This window comes from Halichoerus grypus, chromosome 8 (assembly GCF_964656455.1).
Source record: "Halichoerus grypus chromosome 8, mHalGry1.hap1.1, whole genome shotgun sequence".
NCBI lineage: Eukaryota > Metazoa > Chordata > Mammalia > Carnivora > Phocidae > Halichoerus > Halichoerus grypus.
Window position 1 is genome coordinate 39225780 of NC_135719.1, and position 22815 is coordinate 39248594.

General features: G+C 55.0%; 1 protein-coding gene across 5 annotated transcripts in view; it reads left to right on the forward strand.

Moving 5' to 3' along the window:
- Positions 1-2734: 2734 nt before the first annotated feature.
- PSTPIP1 (proline-serine-threonine phosphatase interacting protein 1) overlaps positions 2735-22815 on the forward strand; it is a 46143-nt gene continuing 26062 nt past the window's right edge. For 2 of the 5 annotated variants that reach the window (XM_036118656.2, XM_078079044.1), the window contains exons 1-3: positions 2738-3177; positions 22033-22133; positions 22499-22573. In XM_036118656.2, coding sequence (XP_035974549.1) covers positions 3142-3177; positions 22033-22133; positions 22499-22573 — 212 coding nt within the window. In that variant the 5' untranslated portion in view covers positions 2738-3141. Of the gene's footprint in view, positions 3178-22032; positions 22134-22498; positions 22574-22815 lie in introns of all 5 variants that reach the window. The other 3 variants (XM_078079042.1, XM_078079045.1, XM_078079046.1) reach the window with 3 other exon arrangements.

The following is a 22815-nucleotide window of genomic DNA, read 5'->3' on the forward strand; positions in this document are numbered from 1 at the left end:
AGAGAAGGCTGTGGTAGTCACGGTGGTTGGCTCCCAACATCCACGACACCCCAAGGGATCTCCTTCCCAGTGGTGAAGTGTGAACATGTGGCTCACTTCTGGTCCCGAGACACCAGGGGAGGTCTCCTGGGAGGATGAGGGTGGAGAGGACTTTGAAGAAAATGAGATGCAAGGAGAGGTGGCCTTTCTCTTCCTGTAGATGTGGCTTTGTTTGGATAGTGCAGAGCTGCAGCAGGCCCAGGGGGAGACAGAAATGGAGGAGAACCACAGAGACACTGAGCTGAAGCCCTAACGTACCCCATCTGGAGGCCACACTGTCTCCGGCCCCACATGTGGGAGATAACACACTTCCTCCACATCAGACCCTTTGGTTTTATGTTTCTTGCAGCCAACACGTCCTCAATGGACACAAATAACACAGTGAACTTGGACAAGGTGTGCAGCGCTGGACTCTCACCCAGTAACACCACCAGCCCCAACAACCTCCTGAGGCTCAGTTTCTCCAGCTCTGGATTGGGGTGAGAGGTTCTGGAGGCAGAACTGGAGAAAGGAAGGGTGAAACCCATTGTTAAGAGAGGGCTGTTGATAAAAGACACCCATGGAGATCAGGTGCATGGGCTTTGGCATCAGACGGACCTGAGTCTGAAGCCCAGTCCTCTGTTCACGGGCTGTGAGGCCTTGGGTGAGTCACATAAACTTGAGTCCCTAGTTTGCTCCCCTGGGAAGTGGAGGCAATGGTGAGGTGAGGACTAGGTGAGGTGAGGACTAAGTGTGGTGGGCTATGTAGAAAGCTTCATGGTGTCCCCTGCACTAGGCAAGGGCTCCAAAGCCGAGTTGCTGTTCGGGCGGCCTGGCCTTGGGAGCTGTGGAAAGTGGGGTGGGGTGAGGGGAGGAGGAAGTCCTCTGCAGCTGAGAACTTGGGAGCCTCTTTAGATGCCTCCCATCACTCCCTTCTGTGATTGATCTGGCCCGTGACCAGCACGGTAATCTTTCCGGGGCCATCCTGGCTAGACCAGAGCAATAGGGAAAGGTAGGCCTCCTGTGCGGGGTCCTTGAGGTAGGCCCTGGGGGAATTTGCCCAGGTAAGGAAGGTCGAGGAAGGAATGCCAAGAGGGAGGCTGGAGAGCAGAGGGGAAAAGTGTAGCAGTGGAAAGGTACCTTTGGGGAAAGGGAAAAGACCTGTTTGGAGCAGAAATTTGTTGGGGGTGATGGGAGGAACCCCTGGAGAGGCAGGGGAAGGAGCCAGGCTGTGAAGTTTTCTGCCAATGAGAGGGTAGAAGCCTTCTTTCACAAGCGGGTTTCTATCACAGAACTAGAGGCATCACCCCAATTGATAGATGGAAAAACTGAGGCCAGGGAGGCTGAGTCATTGCTATCAGAGATCAGTAGGATAAGGTGCAGCCTCCGCATTTGGCCTTCAGGGTTCAAGGTGATATGTACACCATTAGCTACATCATCAGCTGCAAGCAACAGAAAATGTGGGTGCCTTCAATGCTGAAGATATTTATTGGCTCAAACCTAAGGGTTCTGGAGGTCGGGGTCTACGAGGGGCAGCCCCACTGCTCTGCAGTTTTCCCTGAAGGATTCTCTCTGGGGCGGCTATTTCAGAAGTATGGGTGTGCCCCATCTCTAACCCTGGGCACATGTAACTGGCACTTGGGAGCTGAGCTCGCTTCCGCACGAGCTTTCATCTGTCTTACCACCTGCAGTCGGTGGTAAAGGAGGCATTGGTAAGGGTGGTGATTTGTGGACAAGGCTGACTCATCCCTTCTTACCTACCCAGCTTGGGCGCAAGCCCCCCTGAAGGCATATTCTGCTGAGTGGTCAGGCCCTGGCTCCTTGGGACTGTGTTTGGGGCGGCAGCCCAAGGCTCTCTCCAAGGTCAGTGTCCCCAGCACCTGCCCAACTAAACCGAAAATCCCGGTAACGTTTTCAACATTGTCTCCTTTCTAAAGATGGGGGCGGGGGTGGCCGATAGGGAAACTGAAGCTCAGAGACTTGGAGGGTGGATAAACCACCCACTCAACCACTAAAGGGCAGGGGCCAGACAAAACAAAAACGGGGACCTCAACCAGGGTTTTCAGACTCCCACATTGCCTTTATAATCCTGTCTCTCAGTTGAACCATAGTCTTTCAGCCTGAAGACTCCATCTCCCCGGGGGGGCGCCGGAGGGGGGGCTTCCTGCCCCAGAGAGTGTGTAATCTGGAGACTTAGGGGGCAGTGCCTATGAGAGCTCAGGCTCTTCTCCCTTGGCTAGTTACCTGCTCACCCCATCTCTATCTCCCACACCCCCCAACACACAGCTGTCTGCCCCCAGACTGTGAGCTCCTTGAGGGCGGGCTGTGGATCGGGGCCCCAGGCAGCCAGGGTTTGATGAATGATAGGGATGTCCTGGGCCTGGGTGGGCCCCTCAGGTACAGTTTGCTGGTGGGGAGGGGAGGGGCGGGGTGGAGAGTCTAGCAGCTCTGCGCCTGGCTCAGCATGGGGCCGGGGTGGCGGGCAACAGCACTCGGGTTCCTGCCCTGTCCTTGCCCACAGCTTCAGTGGGCTTCAGGCTCCCGAAGTTTCTGGCCACTGGGCATGGCCCAGCGAGGGCTTTGGAAGGGGACAAGTGGAGGCGGGCAGCAGGGTGGCGGGTGTCAGGCGGGGCTGCACGAGGGAGCCCTGCGACTCCACTTCCTGTGGGCGAGGGCCCTGGTGCCTGCCCCGGGGGAACTTGCACAAACCTTCCTGCGCAGGCCCCAGGCTGCCTTCCCGCCTGGCCTGTGCGCCAGCCTGCCTCTCCCGCTGGCTGTAGCCTCCCACCCCGGGCTGGTATCTGTGCTCTCAGTGCTGCAGCCTGCCTGCGTCTCCATCAGCACAGGGCTGGCGAGGGGCCGGCCGGACACCAGGGCCCGCCCTCCCATCACTGGAAGGCCACTGCTCCTTCCTCATTTTGCTGCTGATTCTAGCCCCAAACAAAACAGGTTGAGCCCTTTTCCTCCCTCCGGCAGCTCCTCTCTGGCTTGCGGCCGCCTTCTGAGGCGCTGCAGACGGCGCCGGCTGGGGAGGGGGGCCTGGGACGGTGCGCCTGGCTCCTGGCCCTCGTTCAGCCCTGCCTGTGGTAGGAGAGCAAGCTTTGCCGTGGCATTCGCCTGAGGATGCTGCCCCAGCTTCAGTTCAGAGATGCCTTTTGGGTGAGTGGAGACGGTGGGGCACTGAACAAGCAGAACGGGCTCTGGGAGGGCCAGCGGGGCTGAAATTTCCCCTTGGCAGTTAATGGGGATGTGGCTCCAGGAGGGAGGTTTTCTCATAAAAATAGCGGTCGATTTTTGGCCTTAATTATCCTGGGGCATAACCTGTGCTTCTGTCCCTTCTGAGTTGGGAGAAGAAGGGGGTCCTTGGTCTGGGGTACTGACTTCTCTGCAAACCTCACCACAGTGGGCAAGGGATATCCTCTCTACTCCCAGGTCTGACTTCTCTGGGGGACCCTCCCCCCACTGCAGGATCTTTGTAGGAGAATCTAATATGTGGGTGAGAGCTTGAGAAGGCCATGTGAGGTGAAGGTGGGGGTCAAGCGTTTGGAGACCAAACAGACTTGAATTTGGGTCTTGCCTCTGCTACTTAGAGACTGGGCGAGCTGTTTGACCTCTCCGAGCCTCACTTTCCCCAGCTCTACAGTCCAGATCAATATTAATAAGCATCTCAACCAAATGGGAGACTTTAAAGAGGCCGTCTAATGTAATCAAGTCCCCAGCACCTTGCTGGCACGCCAAATGACAATTCTTTTCCCCTCACATAACCTCTCTTGCTCGCAGACTTTCGGGGTCCTCTGAGGAGGCAGCAAGGCGGGGCAATTCCTTGCTTCCTTTCTTCAGTTCAGTGCAGGTGTACTTCAAGTCCTTGTCCCCCATGAAATAGCGGCACCCGACAGGCTCGGGAGGCGAGATGGCTTGGTGTGGGCCCCACGCAGCCTGCGAGCCCACTTGGACCCCGGATCCCCCCAGCTTTTCTGGCAGCTGGGCCTCTACCTTCCCCTCTGCGTCTCAAGCTCTGGCTGTCCCCAGTGGCTTGTGGGGACAAAGCTGAGACCTCTCTGGTTAGAGCTGGGGAATGAGGCTGTCCTGAGGGTGCCCCCCCTCCAGCCCCGCAGAGGACTCCCTGGCCCTTCACTCAGCCGGCTCAGCCTCAGCCAGCAGCCTGGCCCTCCCTGGGCCCTTTCCTGGGGCTTGTGGCCAGGAGGATGAGAGCTAATGAGCCAAGCCTTCCTTCCCTTCCGGGCCGTGCTCTGCTTGGGGCCTGTGGCCAGCATGCGAATGGCCTGCTTCCCACTTGCCCTGACCACATAGTGGTCAGGGGGCCATCTGGGGAGGGTACCCTGTTCCTCTCTAGGCCCCCATTTCCCCATCTCTACAAAGAAGAGGTGGGCTCAGGTCAGAGATGCCAACGGAGGCAGACCTGGTTCAGCCCAACCCAAGCACCAGGCTGGCAGCTGGGCCCTCACAAAGGGGCGGGGGTTGCAGTGGGGGGTGGGGCAGTGAGTCATCACCTCTGCTCCGACTGAGAGTGCGAAGTGGGGCAAAGAGGTAGGGCCTGGGAATCTAGGGTGCTCGGTAGCCCAGGGCAGACCGTTTTACATCTAGGACATCTGTCCCAGCCCAGGGCCCTTGGCCCCACCTTCCCGAGGGCAGAGCTCTGGCAAGGAGCAGCCCCCATGGCAGGATCTGGGCAGTGGGGGATGGTATGGGGGGCAGGGTGTGGCAGGGAAGGCAGCAGCAGGAAGAAAGGAGCCCACCTGTGGCAGCTTTCTAAGGGACATGCAGCCATGCTCTGGGCTTGTCCCACCTCTGAGCCACTGCAGGCTTCATGAGCTCCAGGTGCCTCCTCCCCTCCCCTGCTGGCTCCCTGGGCTGCAGTGAGGATCTAGCCGAGGGACGACCAGAGACAGATGGGGAGAGAAGTGGCCAGTGGGAGCCTCTCACCCTGAGCCTGGGCAAATGCCAAAGAAGGTCATTGTCAGCATCACTGCCCCCAGGGCTCTGAATTCGAACCCCTCTGATGCTCAAGCCAGCCCAGCCCATGAGGACAGCTAACACTGAGTACTAAAGATGAGTCAGGCACTGTTCTCAGGACTGTTTATCTATTCATTCATTTAAACTGATGAGGTAGATGAGATCATCCCTATTATTCAGAGGAGGTAGTTGAGGCACAGAGAACTTAAGTAGCTTGCCCAAGGTCACCCAGCGGGGATTAAACCCTGACAGCCTGGCTCCAGTGTCCAGGCTCTCACCCAGGGTGCTTTAACACCCTCTATCAGCACAGCAGGTCATTGGATCTTTGGGCCACATCAGCAAAATGGAGGGGAAATTTCTGTTCTTCCTACCTCCCAGAGAAGTAAGAAGATCAGATGAGGCTGATAGAAGTATTTGGAAGCTCAATTTACAGACAAATCTATAACACAAAAGACATAGTGATCTAACTGCTGTGTACGAGGGACAGAGCCCAGCCTGCCCCTCCCCCAGCCCGCCCTCCACCGTAGCCCAAGGCATTAAACCCCGTAGCCTCACAGTTTGGGAAAATGAGTAGTCTTACGTATTGGAAGGGGCCCGTGAGCTAGAAGAATCACGTCTAATACCATAGCACTCTCAACCCTCCCAAGCGCAGGTGAGAGCTAGCCCTGTTCCTGGCACTAGTTCACAGTGAGAGAGGGAAACAAAAGTGGTTTCTGAGGCACTAAGAGCTTATATTAAAGCTCATATACTTTACTCATATGAGCTGCCCCATCATTTTTCAGTTAGGGCCCATGAACTCTAATTTTACCCACAATTTTAACAAGCTTAGTCATGTGGTCTTTTAATTTATAGGTGCAGCGTTTAGTAGGGGTCTACGTGGAACCTGACAGTTGGTGACTGATAAATATCGGTGGGCCTGAACTGTTTCACAGGGAGCTGGTAGCCTAATAGCAGGGAGGAGACCAAAAAACTCTAAAAAGCAGACATAATGGCTCAGAGGTGGTGGGAACACTCAGCATGGGAGCTAGCCACTTCTGTCCCTCGGTAGGTCTGTGTTTGTCATTTCATCCATGTGACCACCTGGTATTTATTTATAGCCTGTTTTCCTGTGGCAAAACATTGAGATGCAGGCCACTGTGGAGTGAGGCAGAGGTGGACTAGCCACAGGGGAGGGATAATCTGATTTCTGTTATACAGATGATCAAGAGCATCGCAGCTTTGCAGGAAGTTAGTGGCTGGGCCTCAGAGCGGGGCCAGTCAGTGAGACAAAGTTGGGGGTGAGAATACCAGTTACCTGAGCTGAGAGGGCTTTAGATCTCGTAAAACCTGCCTCAGCAGTGAATCAGAGGGGCACAGAAGCCCAGAGAAAGCAGGGTCCTGTCCCCCACCTCCCAATCTCGCCTTGCCAGCGGCTTTGCTCCCAGCAGGCAGCCAGACTCTATTGCAGAAAACAGCGGTCTGCATCCTCAACACAGTGTTCAGTGTTTGTGGAATAAAGGTATGAACGGTGAATGCCTCCATGGTCCCTTCCTGAACCCATTTTTCTTCTTCGTTTCACTTTAGTTATATTCTACAAATATTTGCCGGGCGGTATTCTCTGCTAGGTGGTCTCAGCTGGACCCCTAGCCTCACCCCCACACCCAGTCAGGTGAAGGAGACTGTCTTGCCCTCAAGGAAGTCACTGTCCAGCACTGAAGACTGAGCTTCCCTACTAACTGGGCAAGGCACAGGGAGGGGCAGGGCTCAGAGCTGTGCCTTCTCACCCACCTCCCCCTCCCTCCCAGACCTGTGCAAAGAAGCCACTGGGTGTTGTTTTAAGAGGGAAAACCTAGTTCTGGACCAGGTTTTATTGAGATCCACATCCTATCCCTTTGGGGGTTGTTAAAGGCAAAGTAAGGGCTTGAGGAGGCTGGGCCACATACTACAGTGACATCTCCCCCCTGCTTTGGGCAGGAACTACCAAGGCGGTGGAGAAAGTAAGCCCGAACTTTTCCTTCTGACTCGTAGCCACATCGCTCCCCTTTGAGGCTCCAGCCTCATCTGGAAACCAGCCAGCTGGGAGGAGCTGAGCTCCCCAACATACAGAGGACAGAGGAAGACACCACTTTCCGGGTGGGGGGATGACTCACCAGGGACACACAGGGGGCTAAGGATGGGCCCACCTCTCCCCCATGTGCCGGCTCAGCTGCTGTTGCCCCTTCCCTTCCCAGTTCTGAGACTCCGAGGTTCCCCATTTAGGAGAGAGGCCCCACTTTGGTGCCTCACAGAAAATCAGGAGAGACTCATGTTCCCTGGGCACCGATTCTGTTCTGAGCACTTGAAGCTATGTATATACCTTCTCATCTAAGTATAAGATCCTAAAAGGAAAATAGAGAAAACCAGGAAAAAAGCACCCTTAGTCTCATCACACAAAGACAACTGGTAATATTTTGCTGTGTTTCCCTAAGATTATTTTTACGTAGGTGCAAGCAGATTGTGTACACAGTGTTGTATTCTCCCCGACTTTCTTTTTCTTGCATTTTAAAACTGATTTCTAACTGTGGTAAAGTACACCTCACATGAAATTCACCATCCTAACGTTTAAGTGTCCAGTTCAGTGGGGTTAAATGTACTCACATTGTTGTGGACACCCTTCCCCTCTGCTTTTCAGCATAATTCCATTTTGAACATGTGTGGGTGTGGGTGTGATTTCCTCGTTTCAAAACACCATTGTTAATGGCTACACAGTCCAGCTTATGGGTTTGGTAGACATATGATTCATTTATCCAATCCCCTATTGTTGGACATTTAGGTTGCTGCTGCCAGTTATTCGTTCTTCTGCACAGAGAGGCAATGGGTAGATCGCTGTGTATCAAAATTTTTCACTTGAGGATTATTTCCTTGGGTGGATTCCCGGAAGAGGAGACATTCCTGGGTGAGAGAATAGGGCCGCGTTTCTAGCTGGGCAGGAGCCTTTTGGTGCAGGAAGGAGGGACCAGAGTGGCCTAGATGGGGCTGGGAGGGCCAGGCCTGGAGGGGCTCTGCTGGGAACTGAAGCTGCTCAGACTTTGGGGGACAACTTGCAGCAGGGCAGGCCCCGATGGCCTTGAAGATCAAGGAGGCCAGTGGCTGAGGAGTGGGTCTTCCCGAGCAACAGGGGCTCGTACGTAGACAGTGCAGGAGATGGGAGAGGGAGGCCCTAGCTGTCCTGCCCTTGCTGCTACCAGCTGGCTTCTCCGTGCCTGCCTGGCTGTGGCCGTCTGAAGGAATGAGGACAGACTCTTTCTCTGTCAATGTCCTCCTATCTCCTGAATGAAGGCATGGGCAGGCCTACTCCGAGGTCACATGTCCAGGGCAGGGTGGGGACTCCCACCCAGGTCTGTGGGCCGCCGACTTACTCTGCCCCTGAAATCAAAAAGATAGGCTAGTTGATTCTTGTTTGAGTTATAATTCGTGTAGGACAAACGGGGGGGCAAACACAACGTGTTAGCATTGATTTCTGTGGCTTTGAAAGTAAGCTCATTTTTCTATTTCCCCCTTAATTTTCCATAAGTGAACACAGATTATGTATGTCATTTCTTTTTAATTTTTTTTTGAGAGAGAAAAAGCGCTGGGGAGTGCATGCGCATGTGCATGGCGGGGGGGTGGGGGTGGGCAGGGGGTGGTGATGGAGAGAGAGGGAGAGAAAGAATCCTAAGCAGGCTCCCTGCCCGGTGTGGAGGCAGACATGGGGCTCCAACCCCCAACCCTGAGATCATGACCTGAGCCGAAATCAAGAGTCAGACGCTTAACCAACTGAGCCACCCAAGTGCCCCCTATTTATGTCATTTAAAAGGAAAATATTTAAAAACAAAACCAGGCAATTCTTGTTTTCAAGCCTAAGATGGTGTTTTTAGGCGACATGTGTGGTTTGATAGCCTTACCTCTTACACGCTCTGTGCACACTTTGTGGGACATGGTCGCCCGGGGCCAGGCAGCTGGGTCATCTGCGCCCACTCCACAGGACACAGCCCGCTGTGTGAGGTTTGTGGCTGCCTGCAGTGGTGACCTGCTCGATGCCTGCAGTGGTGACCTGGAGGACTTACTGGCCGCAGCGGCCTGGGTCAAGAGAGTCACTCGCACCTTCAATTTTATTCTTAGCAGAAAACAAGATCTGCTTCTCAATGGCCCTCTTTGCACTCCAGTTCCCACGGACTCTTGTACTCTTCCTGGCTGTTCCTGGCACCTACGCACAGCAGGGGGAGCCCCTGGAACAGAGGCGGAGGGCCCTGCTTGGGCTTTGCAGGGTGGGCAAGGATTTGGGAGACCACAGGAGGGCAGATGGACTCCAGGGGAAGGTATGGCAAGGGCAAAGGTGTGCCAGTGGGGAAGTGGGCACAATTGGTTTGGAAGGCAGTTTTCTGGCCCAAAGGGGTGTGCAGGGCGCCCGGTAGGGAGGTAAGGCCCCAGCCAGATTGTGAAAGGTCCTGACCGGCCTGAAGTGGTGGCAGAGACACTTTCTTCTGCTCTCTGCATGCTCTCCAGCAGCGGATGTTCCTCTCCTGCAAAGGAGCCTGGAGGCAGCAGGCCGTGGGCGGGATGCCCTTCTTCCTCACCCAGAGTCTAGCTGATGCCACAAACCACACAGTGAAGGGTATGGAAACTGAAACTGCCTGGGCTTCCAGCAAGAGTGGCCCCCTGTTCCCCGGGGGCTGCCCACGCCGGGGCCCTGCCCTGGACCTGCTCCAGCGGGGTCTCCCCCCAGGCTCAGGAGCCAAATGCTTCCTTGAAGCCTCACCCGGCCTCCACCTTCACTTGCTGGGCCTTGGAAAGTCATTTCCCCTCTCTGAACTTCAGTGTCCTCATCTGCAGGACAACAGAGTGATGCTCACCTAAGACAAAGGCTTTGGAGATGCGGATGCTAAGGGCAGCACTAAGGGGACCGCCTCCCGCTGCTCACCATAGGGAGTTAGCAGAGCAGAAACAGGCTTGAAGGGACCCAGACTACGATTGCATGTGCCCCTCCAGGGTGAGGCGCATGTGTGCTCCCTCCGATTCCCAGAATGCCTTCCCAACTCTGTTCCCATTGCATATTAAATTCTGCCATCAGAGAGTCATCCCCATGGCTTCAAGTGACAAGATGCATTTAATTCCAACAATAGCCCTGTGAACATGATATTCTTATTCCCGTTTTGCAGAGAGAAAACTCATAGAGGGGGTGTGGGTCTGGGGATGCCACTGAGGTGGACTTTGGGTTACTGGGCTAGGCCAGGCTGCTACCTTCCCAGGCCTGGGTCAGAGAGCCCCTGGGGGTTAGCGGGAGGTGTGTGGTTTGCGAAGATCTGGTGCCCTGAGCAATGGGTGAGAAGGTAGGCGAATGACAGCCCCTTCCGCTGGTGTTGACAGCACCTACTATTGGGCAATAGGAAGAGCCAGCTGGTACTGCAGAGACCACAGCCAGCACAGGGATGGGGCGGCCAGACGGGCTCAGGGCTTCCCAGCAGCAGAAATGGGAAAACAGAAGCTGAGCCCTACTGGGGAGGAAAGGAGGGGTGAAGGCTGAGGCAGGAGAGTGCCTGATATGTTCAAGGGACAAGGAGATCTGCGTGGCTGGGACCAAGGGACCGAGGTGGGGGTACTTGGAGATAAGATCAGAAATGTAACAGGGAGCCAAATCTTATACGACCGTAGTTCTCCAAGGTCCCAATGCCCAGGCCACACCCAAGGCCAGTTAGATCTGAGTTTCAGGGTGGGAGGCTGGGCATCACTATTTTCCGGAGTTCTTGAGTGTGTCCACGGTGCGGCGGAAGCACTGGTGCCCATCATATGGTGAAGCTGGATGCACTGCCGACAATGAGCGCACCTGGCTTGTACCATTGATGCAACCTCGTTCGACTCACTTGGGAATGAGTAGAGGGTAGAGGTTTGTGTTTGTTTTTTTTAACCTTATAATCTTCTACGATTACTTTTTTTTCTTGTGTTAAATAAACGTAACATAAAACTTACCACTTTAACCATTTTTAAATGCGTGATTCAGCGGCATTAAGCATGTTCACGATGTTGCACAACCATCGCTACTATTTCCAGAACTTTTCATCATCCCTAGCAGAAACTCTGTACCCATTAAACACTAACTCCTCACCTCCCTCCCCTCATCTCCTACTTCTATTCTATTTTCCATGAATCTGCCTATGCTAGCAACCTCACAGAGGTGGAATCATACAATATTTGTTCTTTTGTGTCTGGCTTCTTTCACTTAGCATGTCTTTAAGGTTCATCCATGTTTTGGGGCGTCTGGGTGGCGCAGTCGGTTAAGCATCTGCCTTCAGCTTGGGTCATGATCCCACGGCCCTGGGGTTGATCAAGACCCATGCTCAGCGGGAAGCCTGCCTCTCCCTCTCCCTCTGCCCCTCCCCCCCACTTGTTCTCTCTCTCTCTTTCAAATAAATAAATAAAATCCTTAAAAGGAAAGTTTCATCGTGTTTCAACAGACATCAGAATTTCATTTCTTTTTGTGGCTAAACAATATTCCATTCTCTGTATATATCCCATTTTGTTTACCCATTCATCTGTTAATGGACTCTTGGGTTGTTTCCTCCTTTTGAATATTGTGAATAATGCTGCTATGAACATGAGTGTTCTGGGATTCTGTTTGAATCCCTGCTTTTAGGTCTTTGGGGTATTTGCCTAGAAGTGGAATTACTGAATCATACGGTGATCCTACGTTTAACTAGTTCAGAAGGCTAACCCATGCTCCCCAGCAGCTGCTTCATTTCCATTCCCATCAGCAATGCATGAGAGTTCTGATTTCTCCACATCTTCACCAATACCTGTGTGTGTGTGTGCGTGTGTATGTGAGTGTGCATGTGCACGCGCTCGTGTGCCCATGTGTGTTTTAATTACAGCCAGCCTACTGGGCATGAAGTGGTGTCTCACTGTGGTTTTGATTTGTATTGCCCTAATGACTAATGATGTTGGGCATCTTTTCGTGTGCTTATTAGCCATTTTGAATTATTTGTGTTTGCTGTGTTTCTTTATATATTCTGGATATGAATCCCTTATCATATATATGATTTGCAAATATTTTCTCTCAACCTGTGGATTGTCTTGTTATTCTCTTGATAGTGTCTTTTGATGCATAAAAGTTTTTCATTTTGACAAAAATCTAGTTTATCTATTTTTTCTTTTGTTAACTGTGCTTTTTGGTGTCAAATCCAAGAAATCATTACCAAAGTCAGTATCTTGAGGCTTTTCCCCTATGTTTTATTTTCAGAGTTTTATGGTTTTAGCTCTTACATTTAGATCATTGATCCATTTTGAGTTAATTTTTGTATACAGTGTAGGGAATGGGTCCAACTTCATTCCTTTGCATGTGGATATCCAGTTTCCCGGCACTATTTGTTGAAAAGACTGTCCTTTCCCCATTGAATGATCTTGACATCTTTGTTGAAAATCATGTATGTGTTTATTTCTGGGCTCTCTATTCTCTTCCATTGGTCTCTATGTCTGTCCTTATGCCAGGACCACACTATTTAAAGTACTCTAACTTTGTAGTAAGTTTTGAAATCAGGAAGTGTGAGTCTTTCAACTTTGTTCTTTTTCAACATCATTGGCTATTTGAGGTCCTGAGTGGAAGTGTTTCTATTGTTCCCATTTTATATGTGAGGAAGCTGAGGTTTGAACCTTCCTGTGGCTGCCCAGCCTGGACTGGCCACAGTCTCGGACAAACCTTCTATAACTCTCCCAGCCTGGGCACACTGGAGAAACACCCTCCTTGGAGAGTCTGGTTTTCCTGGGTTCCGACATCAGCCACATTCGCTCCTTTGACTCCAGGGTCAATTTCCATCCCCTTCCATGTCAGAACGACCGTCATTACAGACACGAGCACACAGATGGCGAGATCCTGTCTGTAGTTTTTCCACCTCCCGGCTTCCTGGGCTTCCTTGAGGTCCCACCGGCTCTCACTCTTAAGGAGCATCGGCCCACAGGCCGGGTCACCAACTTCCTCAGTGGATCATGGGAAGATCCTGCAGGGAACTGATGTCTGCCCTGGTCTTGGCCTGCCTGGACCTGAGGGGCCTATGAAAATCGGGACTTCTGGCCCCGGCCTTTCCAGCTGGCTTAGACGGAAAGTTAACCAGCGCATGGTCTCAGATCGCCCAGGGGTCCCTCAGGTAGCCCAGCGCTCCAGGGTCTAGGGGGTGGCATCTTGCTCTATTTCCTACAGTGTGGCTCTATGCCAGATGCACACTGGCTGTGTTGGGCAGGGTAAAGCAATTTCCCAGCCTCCAACACAGAACCCTTCCTTGGAGGGTGCCATCTTTGTCTCTCACACTGCCTTTGGAACCCAATGCCCTGCTTTGATTCTACTTCATTCACAGTGTGGCCCTGGTGAGTCCCTCCTTTCTCTGAGCCTCTGGCCCCTTGTCTGTATTAAATTGATGTTTGTGGTTAGAAGATAGAGACGTGGCAACACGCACGTTAATGGCTTCGTAGGGGCAAGGAGCCCCATGTGCAGACCCCCTGCAAGTGCAGGGGCCCAGCTCGCACCCAGAGCCCAGGGTCAGCTCTGAGACCCGGAATCTGCCAAGGCTGGCAGAGGAGGCCAAAGGGCTTTCTCCAGAGGCGGCAAGGGTCTGTCCCTGCTTTCAGGAAAGCGTGTGGCAATGGGAGCTCTGCAGCTCCAGGGCTCCATCTCTGTTTCTTGAGCAAGTCTCAAGCCCAAGGGAGGACCAGTTCACAGCCACAAAGAAAGACACCCCACGGCAGTCCTGTGAGGGCACATGGTCCAATCGTTCTTCCCATTTTACAAATTCAAAAAAAATTGAGTCTGAGGGATTGGAAGCAACCAGTCCAAATAAGAGTTACAGCCCAGATTCAAACCTAGCTCTCCTTTTTTATTTCCTTTCTTCGACTTAATATGTACTCATTACAGTGGGCACCATTTTCCAGGAACTCATTCAGTGTCAGGTGCCCGTTGCTGGGCTCCTCCACGTACAAGTCCATTTAGTCCTCAGAGCCCAGCGGTGGGCCACAGGTTCACATTCATTTTACAGAGGAGGGACTCTTGCTCGGGAGGTTAAGTGACTTGCCCACGGTCACACTGACTGTGCCCATGCAACTGGCCAGGACTAGAAACTAATGCCTGAGCTCTTGCCACATTCTGCTACCTGGACTTCCTCCTGGGGTGGGGTTCCGTGGGGCATCCCCTGGCAGGTGTAGGCAGTGTGGGAGCGGTGACACTTGGGGAACAGGATGTGCAGGGACAGTAGGTGGACCTTTGGTGCCAGCCTCTAGTCTCTGGCTGGTCACCCACAAGCTGAAGACTGTGTGGCAAGGAGCCCTGTGTGGCCGGCCACGGGCAGGGGCTGGACAGTGCCTGTCCTTGCTGAAGGGGTTAGTCTCCTCTGGGGCTGAGGGTCTGGGGTGGCTCAACTACCTCCTTTCCTCCGCGTCCCACTGCTTCCCTTACCCACCCTTTCCCACTGGCATCTGCTTCCTGCTCCACCCAGGGCTAGATCAAGGGAGTCCCTGCTGCCAGATCAGCTTGGTGGGGGTGGTGGAGAGGAACTGTGTGGCCCAAGCAGGTCATGCACCTTGCTGAGTCTCAGGTGCTCATCTGTAACGTGGGGCAGTAATTATGACACAGCCGTGACATTCCAGGGGGTTCTGAGGATTAGAGGTAACAAAGTATTTAGAGCCCTGGCCTCTAAATACTGCACCCCACCCAGCTCCCTTCCCCTGAACTTGGAACGTGAAAGGGAACCCTGGTTCCCTTTATCTCCTGGGAAGGCCCCCACCTGCTCCTGAGGCTCTCCTGCGCCGGCCTCACGCGACCTCTTCAGACACGGGCTCCAGCACCCCTCAGGTCTCACCAGGACCACTCCGAGGGGTCTCCTGAATCTCAGGGTCTCATGCCCACCTGCAGGCCTCTGCCTGGACTGGTGTTCACTCCCTGTCCCTCCCCTGTTCTACTTTTTCTACACGTTTTGGTTTCATAAAGCAGGAGGGAGAAGGGGGCGTGGGGGTTGAGCTGGGCCTTTAAGACTAGAGAGAGCGCAGGGGAAGTGGGCAGGGCTTCACAGCCTGGGGGAGGGGAGTGCGGTAGGAGACCTTTCCTTCCTGCTAATCCGAGGAGCTCTAACTAAAAGAACAAAACTTTCAAACCAGACTGATTCTGGTTGAAAGGCAGGCCCGCCCACACAATTGCTGATTGGGCCTGGACAAGTTACATAACCTGTCTCATCCTTGCTTTCCTCCAACAATAGCGCCCCCTCCCACAGTAGGTCCTCTTCTGGTGCCAGTGTTGCCCCCCACACCTGGTGATGGGGGATTCCTGGGAGGCTCTGAAAGTTCCCAGGGCTTTGACAGGCCCCTGGAAGGCTCAGGGTGACCGCCTGGATATCTCAGGGGCCCTGCTGCTTGACTGCTTGGGTGGGGGGCCCCTGAAGGCTCCCGGGAGGCTGGGGCTCAGTGGAGAGATGGAATCCTCTGGAAACTCATTTCTAATCTCAAGCTCCTGTCAGCCCAGCTGAACCCAGATTCACTCATCGAATTGCATTCAATGTGCTTTTTTTCTTTAAAAATAAAAGTCCAGTCTTTGCCTTCTTGGCTCTCTCCCTCTGGCACCTACCCTGAGCCATCTTAGAAAAGCTGTAAATCACCCCACAGTTATCTGCTTATGCAGGGACGCCTCCAACCCTTGGGTCAGCTCACCCTCCCTGCTGAATCCCTGACCTGTGAGGGGGCGCTCTCCACCTGCCGAGGCAGCTGACCCCGTGCAGCCATATCTGGGACCTCCTGGGTTGGTCTTGGGAGGCCCTTGCTTGTGCTGATCTGGAGTTGGCCTCCCTCCCTCTACCCACGAGAGTCCCGGCTTGGGCCTCTGGGGACACCAGCCACAGACACTCCCTCTGCTCCTGATGGCCCCACAAAGGCCTGCAGGCCTCAGCGATTTCTCAAGCGCCTGGGCTTGGGACCCTCTCTTCACCCACCTGCCCCTGGATACTCTAGGGAAGCAATTAGCTTGCTTACAGAAGTCTCTGGTCATCCATCTATCCATCCACCCATCCAAGCCACACTTGGGTTTTTGGTCCTTTGCCTTCCTCAATTTGCCAATTAAGAATGGTAGAGATGAGCCTCACTGTGGGGTAGTAGCTGTAGGGCATTGGAAAGAGCCTGGCTGCCACTCATGGACTGAGCCACCCTGAGCCTCAGTTTCCTTACCTGTGCAATGGGGACAATAATACTGCTTTAAGAAGTAGAGGGGATGAGTCTGTCTGGCTAGTAAAGGTGTTGGGTAATGAGTCACTGAAACGCAAGCCAATGATCTGGTCCCCTCCACGGGACATCTCCGGAGCCAGCAGTTGTAAAACCACATCCTCTCGAGGGCCTCCCTGACACATTTATTTGGCGCTCGTCCAATGTGTTTGCACTGCAGATGCTGGGCTCTGGGACCCAGCAGGGAAACGACCCACTTCCCGCCTTCAGGGAGCTGCTTTCTGGAGAGTTCAGTTTCCTGATAATCTTCACCCTTCGGTTTCTCAGTCCACTGAAGACAAGCAACAGTAACCTGCTGCCAGGAAGCTGGCCACGGGAGGCACGCTGGCTGCAGAGGTCCCTTCTGTGAAACTGGGATCGTGTGGCCCCGAACGCCTGCTCGGACTGCTGCCCTGGGCTTCCGGGGCGTCTGGGGTGGGAAGAGTGAGTCTAGTCTCCTGTTCTGTCCCCTCTCCCACTGATAAAAGGTGATTTTTTTTTTTCCCCTAAGGCTAAAGAAAGAATGAAGAGCCCATCAACCCAAGAGCATGTCAGACATTAGAAAGGCTTTCAACAAAAATGGTTAACATTTTACAAAATGGTTTTTGAGCCTGGTAGGGTGCAAGCTGGCAACTGAATTTTTCTTTCTTCTACCTTCTAAAGCCACTGTTAGGTCTCCCCTCCCCACTCCTGGGCCTTTGTGTTAGAGCTTTTCCTAGTCCTTTTCTAGTCTCGGTATAAGTCATCCAGTTCAATCTCCTATCAGAATTTCTCTCTTGTTCAGTTGAACACTCCCAGTCTCCCGACTCCACATGGGAAGCCTACGATGGGGAAAGGACGGGGTCCATTTCTTCACTTGCCATGTTCTCCCCATAACCCCTGCTTATGGTGTCTCCTCAGACGGGGTGGGGTGCGGGGTCAGTGACTTTAAAGGGGTGAAAGGTCTTATTTCCCTGGAGCTCTGGGAGCTGCTGATGGCGCAGCAGGGGGCAGAGGCCCGGGGGGTAGCTCTTTCTCTCCTGGGTTCTCTGCTGACCGCATCCCCCCGAGAATCCCCCTGCTCTGCTCCCTGCAGCTGTCCGCTTCTGAGCCCTCTGCTCCACGGGGCCCTGTGTGGGGGCTCCTCCCTCCCTGTCAGGTAGCTCTCGTGAGCAGCAAGTCACAGGGCAGCTCTTCCCAGCTACCTTCCACAGCCCTTCACTTGGTCCCCAGGAAGAATGTCTGCCGATTCCTGGGCACGCCAACCCCTCTTACGCCTCTGCCTGGTGGGGCTGGTGGCAGGCAGGCCGGGACAGGGCAGGGCCTGGGGAGTACCCCTTGCTGCGCAGCCACTGAGCTTGGGGGGTTGCAGAGAGGCACGAGATTGGTAGGTGAAGAGCTAAGCTCTTGGCCTGTGAGAGCTGGGTTCAAATCCCGCCTGTGCCCTGGGCACGTTAGGTGACCTCCCTGCGTTCCATTTTCCTCACCTGTAAAATGGGGGTAAATAATCCTCAGCCTCATACCGGACCCCGGGCATGCTGTGATCTCTGTTCACCGTTCTCAGCTGTGCACATCATTTCGTTGCTCCTCAGGTGGTGGGAACTGCTGGGCCCATTTTACTGGCAGAGGGAGAATGACCAGGGGTGTGAATCCACAGTTAGTCTGCCGGAGTCTGCACGGTCTCTGAGACGCGGCCTGGGCACCGTCCCAACTCGGCAGCCGCAGTCTGCCCCGAGGGGGCTGTGCCCTAGAGGAGCGGGTTGTCAGGGCCAGGGGAGAGGTTGGCCTCTGCCCCCACTTCCTTGATGAGGAAACCAAGTCCCATGAAGAGAAATGCCATACTCAGGCCCTGGTCTCTGTGGTCTAGCCCCTGCAGCCACCAAGAGTGATATGGGTAGGAAAAGGGAGAAGTGGTGGCGGGTACAAAGGCTGTTTTTCTATCCACCCAGTGGGGGCACGGCAGGGCCAGGGCCAGGGCACGGGCCTGGGTGATGGCTGCCACGTAGACCTGCATAGAGAAGGAAGCATCTGGGCTGTCCCTGGGCAGCCCGGGACACCCGGGCCTTCCCCACACTGCCTGAAGGCTGAGGCAGGAGTATGCTTCTACCTGCTCAGAGCTTTCCTGAGCATTTCCTTCTAGAGCCTCAGGAGACATCCTGCTGTCCTGATCGGGCCTCCCTGGGTGGAGGCCCGATCCAGCATGATGGCGAGGCCTGGGCTCCCACATCTGGCTTGAGCAGGCCTCCCAAAGGAGGGGACAGTAGCTTCTCAGCACCTGGCACCCTCCCCCGGGGTGGATTGCTCTGGGTGCCGCCGGGCGCAGGCCCGGCTTCTGGCTGCCTGCTGCTGCCCAGGGTGCACGTCTGCGGAGCCAGCATGGCCCCTCTCCAGGGGAGAGTTCCTCTGACTCCGCCTGGGCACAGAGCTGGTCTCTGTGAATCCATGGTAACTGGATGAGAGCCCAAAATACAGCTTTGATCTAAGCTGGAAAGAATTTGAGTAATCATTTTCAAAAGTAATTTTTTTAAATTATTTTTTGATGTTTCAAAATGAAAAACAGTGCTGGTTATCTCTTGAATCACTGATGTAGGTATGTGGGCTGGGGGACAGGCAGACCTGGGTTCATAACCCAGATTCTGACCCTTACCATTTGAGAGAAACTTGGGTAGTCACTTCCCCTCTTTGGGTTTCCTCATCCCTGTCCTTACGTCTGTGGGTGGGAGGCATTTTTAATAAGAAAACTGCTGTGATGGGGCGCCTGGGTGGCTCAGTTGGTTAAGCATCTGCCTTTGGCACAGGTCCTGATCTCAGGGTCCTGGGATCAAGCTCTGCATCGGGTTTCCTGATGGCAGGGAGTTTGCTTCTCCCTCTCCCTCTGCCCCACCCCCGTTGTGCACCCTCTCTCTCTCTCAAATAAATAAATAAAATCTTAAAAAAAAAAAAGAAAACTGCTGTGTGTGGCCGGTAGACCCCATAATTTCACTAAGATGAAGGCCATGGGTGTGTTCATATTTGAACACAGAGGCTGTGGGTAGGCAGAGGAGGGGTGAGGCCCTGCCTGGTAGCTTCTACATTGTGGAAATGTGAGTCAGTAAAGGAGGGGGACTGGCAGCGAGTGCTTGGCACTTAGAGGGTGGAGCTGGGTGGGTGCTGGGAAGGAAGGCCAGGCCTGCCCCCCGCCCCCCCGCAGGGGTGATATGCCGGCTGGGCCTTGGACTGTGAACTTACAGAACTGATTGATTATTTAATTGAATGATTGGCTCATTCATTTCCTCAACAGCAGCCTGAGCAGACTCTGCCCAACTCTGGATAATGAGTCAGAACCCATTCCCTGGAGGAGGAGGTGGTCGGGTAGGGGTGAGGAGGAGGGTGCAGGCTGGGGGAGGGGTGCAGCGCTGGGAGGGAGCAGCCCCCAGGGAGCCAGGCACTTCCTCAGAACAGTCTCATCGCTTGTGACCATGGCTCACTTGGCCACAGCGGTTGCTGACGCCACTGAGCAGAGGCTGAACACCATCCTTGAGCCTGCTGCACTTTGGGGACTTGAGCTCCTGGGGACACAGCCTGCAGGGCCCCTTGCTGCCTTCTGCCTCCTACAGAATGGCCAACGTAGGTTTGATTTTGCTTGTCTTTCCAGTCTGGGCGTCTCAGTAAGGACGGAGGGGCTCCCCTGGAGAGCTGGGGCCGGGTGGGGGCCTAGGGGGAGAGAGCAGAGCTGCGGGCGTGGGCTACGTCGGCTCTCCCAGAGGCTCCGGGGAGCAGTGACAGGTCCCCTGCAAGCCCACATGCTTGTCCTGCTTCTGCCCGTGTTTCCTGAAGTAGGTCCTTCCCTTCTCTGGGCCTCAGCTTCCCTGAGGACTGATAGGCACTGGACAAGATGCTTCCTAGTTTGCTGGTCTGTGGCCCTGGGCCCTGAACGCTGGTGTCCAGCTCAGAGTGCCTCCCTCGTGGGGAGAGGGCAGGAAGCTGAGGCTCCGGATTCCTCTCCCTCCCCAGCTGTCACAACCTTCTGCCAGGGGGGTTTGGAGGGAGGGCAGGGACTGAGAGGCGGAAAGCCCTGGTCTGCTGGCTGGTTAGTGGGCGAATGGCCGCTCACAAAAGCCACAGAAATGCAAGCCTGGCCCAACCACACCAGCCCAGATGTGGGGGCTGACGCCTGACCCCGGACAGGCTGGCAGGGGTTCTGGGGACGACTGCCTTCTGCTGGGGCCTTGAATAGCCAGCCAGGGCCCCCACACACTGCTTGACACCCTGTGGGCAGCTGAGCCGGGGCCTCAGGAATTTCTAGGGATGCTTATGGAGGAGGGAATAAGCTTGGAGTCCTAGGTATCCTACAGGCCTGGAGATTTCACTATTTTGAGTTTGCTGAGGGAGGGCTGGACTTGGCACAGGGCCAGTTGAGGCAATTTGTGGAATCTCTGCCCTTCCTACCATGTCTGATTCTACTTAGACCTTGAAGAACAACATCTGCTCTCCTAGAACCTGGCTCAAATGCCTCTTCTTGTGGGAAGCTCTCCTGGATTTAGACTCCTCTCCTGCCTCTCCCTACATACCCATACACAGCATTTGAGGAGAGGCATGGACGGGGAAAGGTGCACCATAAGCTCTTGACCCTAAGATGGGCTTGACTTGCCTCCCCCAGTTGTGGCCCCACTGATTCGCTGAAGTCTGAGATGGGATTGTGGTATGTGTGCTCAGGAAAGCAAGGACCCTTTCTCCAGTCTCCAAGGCTTTGGGGGTCCATGGGGATGGAAAAGAAGACAAACTAGGTGCTGAAATTCAGGGCTCACCTGGCCCAGCGTCCCAGGCGGGTGGGGGCTGGGGGTCCTTCCTCAGGCATGGGTGCGGGAGCCAGGCTTGGGTCAGAGACACAGGAAGGCCCTGCTGTCAGCATCATGTTTCACCACTTTCTCCATCTCCCTCCCCTGCCAGTTAGCCCTGTGTGCAACCTGGCCCCAACACCCCTCCCTAGCCCCAGGGGAGGCCCTAGGAGGCCCTTTAAGTACTACCTCCGTCCCCCAGCTCCAGCACCAGCAGCTCAGAATCCCTTCCAGGGCTGAGAAGGGAGAATGCTGTTGGCCAGGAGCACGAGGATGGGCTGAGCAAGTGCCAGGCAGCAGAGGGGCAGTCGTGTCCGGGCGACTTCTCCTAAATACCCCTTTCCCCACTGTCCTGCCTAAGGGCTGGCTCTAGGGTGCTGGGCATGTGCCAGGGATCCTAGGCATGTGTTAGGGTGTGCGCACCTCCTGGAAGTCGCTCTCAAGGCCCACCTGACCCGGTGGGGACAAGAAGGTCACCTGAGCCCACACACAGTGTGGCACGGCAGCTGACACACAGTTGTCAATCAAGAAACACCACTTGGTGCTCTTGTTGCAGGAGGCCATGTGGTGTTGAGGTGGGAGCGTGGAGTTGAGCCAGACAGCCTGGGTTCAAGGCCGGGCCTGCGCGGTCAAGCCTCCCCCACCTGTGCCCCAGTTTGCTCCCTTGGACGACGGAGATAATAGGGTTATTGGGACTGTGACAGGAGCTGGGCACCCTGTAAGGCTGTCATCACTGGGCCTTGGAGGTGGCCCTTCCCACGGCCACCTTGCGTTGGAGTTGCTGCGTCCTGGACTGGGCGCTCTCATGGCGCGTAGGGCTCCCACACCTGGCGCATCCACGGATGGGGGCCCCACTGAGTGCCTGCGTGAAGCCGGCTCCTGAAGCCCGAAGAGCCTGTCCCTGAGTGGGGCCTGGAGGTGGACAGGCAGGTCAGGGCCCAGCGGCTGGAGAAAGACTTTCCCTGGAGGCGGCAGTGGGGTCCTTGCCCCCCCCCACCTTCACGCGCCCCTCTGTCCCGTGTTCCAGTGCAGGGACTTCACGGCCCACACAGGCTATGAGGTGCTGCTGCAGAGGCTGCTGGATGGCAGGAAGATGTGCAAGGACGTGGAGGAGCTGCTGAGGCAGAGGTGAGCCAGACCCGGGAGGGGGCCCGGAGGGGGAGTGGGCTGTGGAAGCAGCAGGCCCCCCCCACTCAGCCAAGCTGCTGTTGGGACACCCCCTGCTCTGAAGATTCGGGAGGGTGACTTCCCTACTTTTCCCAGCCAGGGCCTCCCCCCAGTGGGCCAAGAATCTGATGTCCCCTCAAATGTGCAGGTATTTGGCCAACATTTATTTCAAAGAAGGGCTGGGGGCTTAACCTTCTCAAGGAGGAGGCTGCAGGGCCCGCCGGCCCCCAGAGGCCGAGTGGGTGGACCCTCAGTTTGCAGCACAGACATCCAGGGCCCGCAGCCAGCGGAAGTGGGGACACAGGGCCCGCGCTTTGTTCCTGCAGGGCCCAAGCAGAGGAGCGCTATGGCAAGGAGCTGGTGCAGATCGCCCGGAAGGCAGGCGGCCAGACAGAGATCAAGTAAGAGGTCCCGTGCCCGAGGTCCCGTGCCCTGGGCTCCCTCCTCCTTCGCCAAGTGCTTTCTGGGCCTGTCAACAGGGTTTAGGACTTCCTGGCAGGGGGTGGAGCGGGGAGGGCCAGGAAGGGTCTGGATGGCTGCAGGGCGGAGATGCCTGGAGGACAACTCTCTTGGGGACGGGGCATTCTGGGTGAGGTCAGGTTCGGGGGTGGGGGGCCCTGCTGTCTGAGTGCCGGGAAGGCTC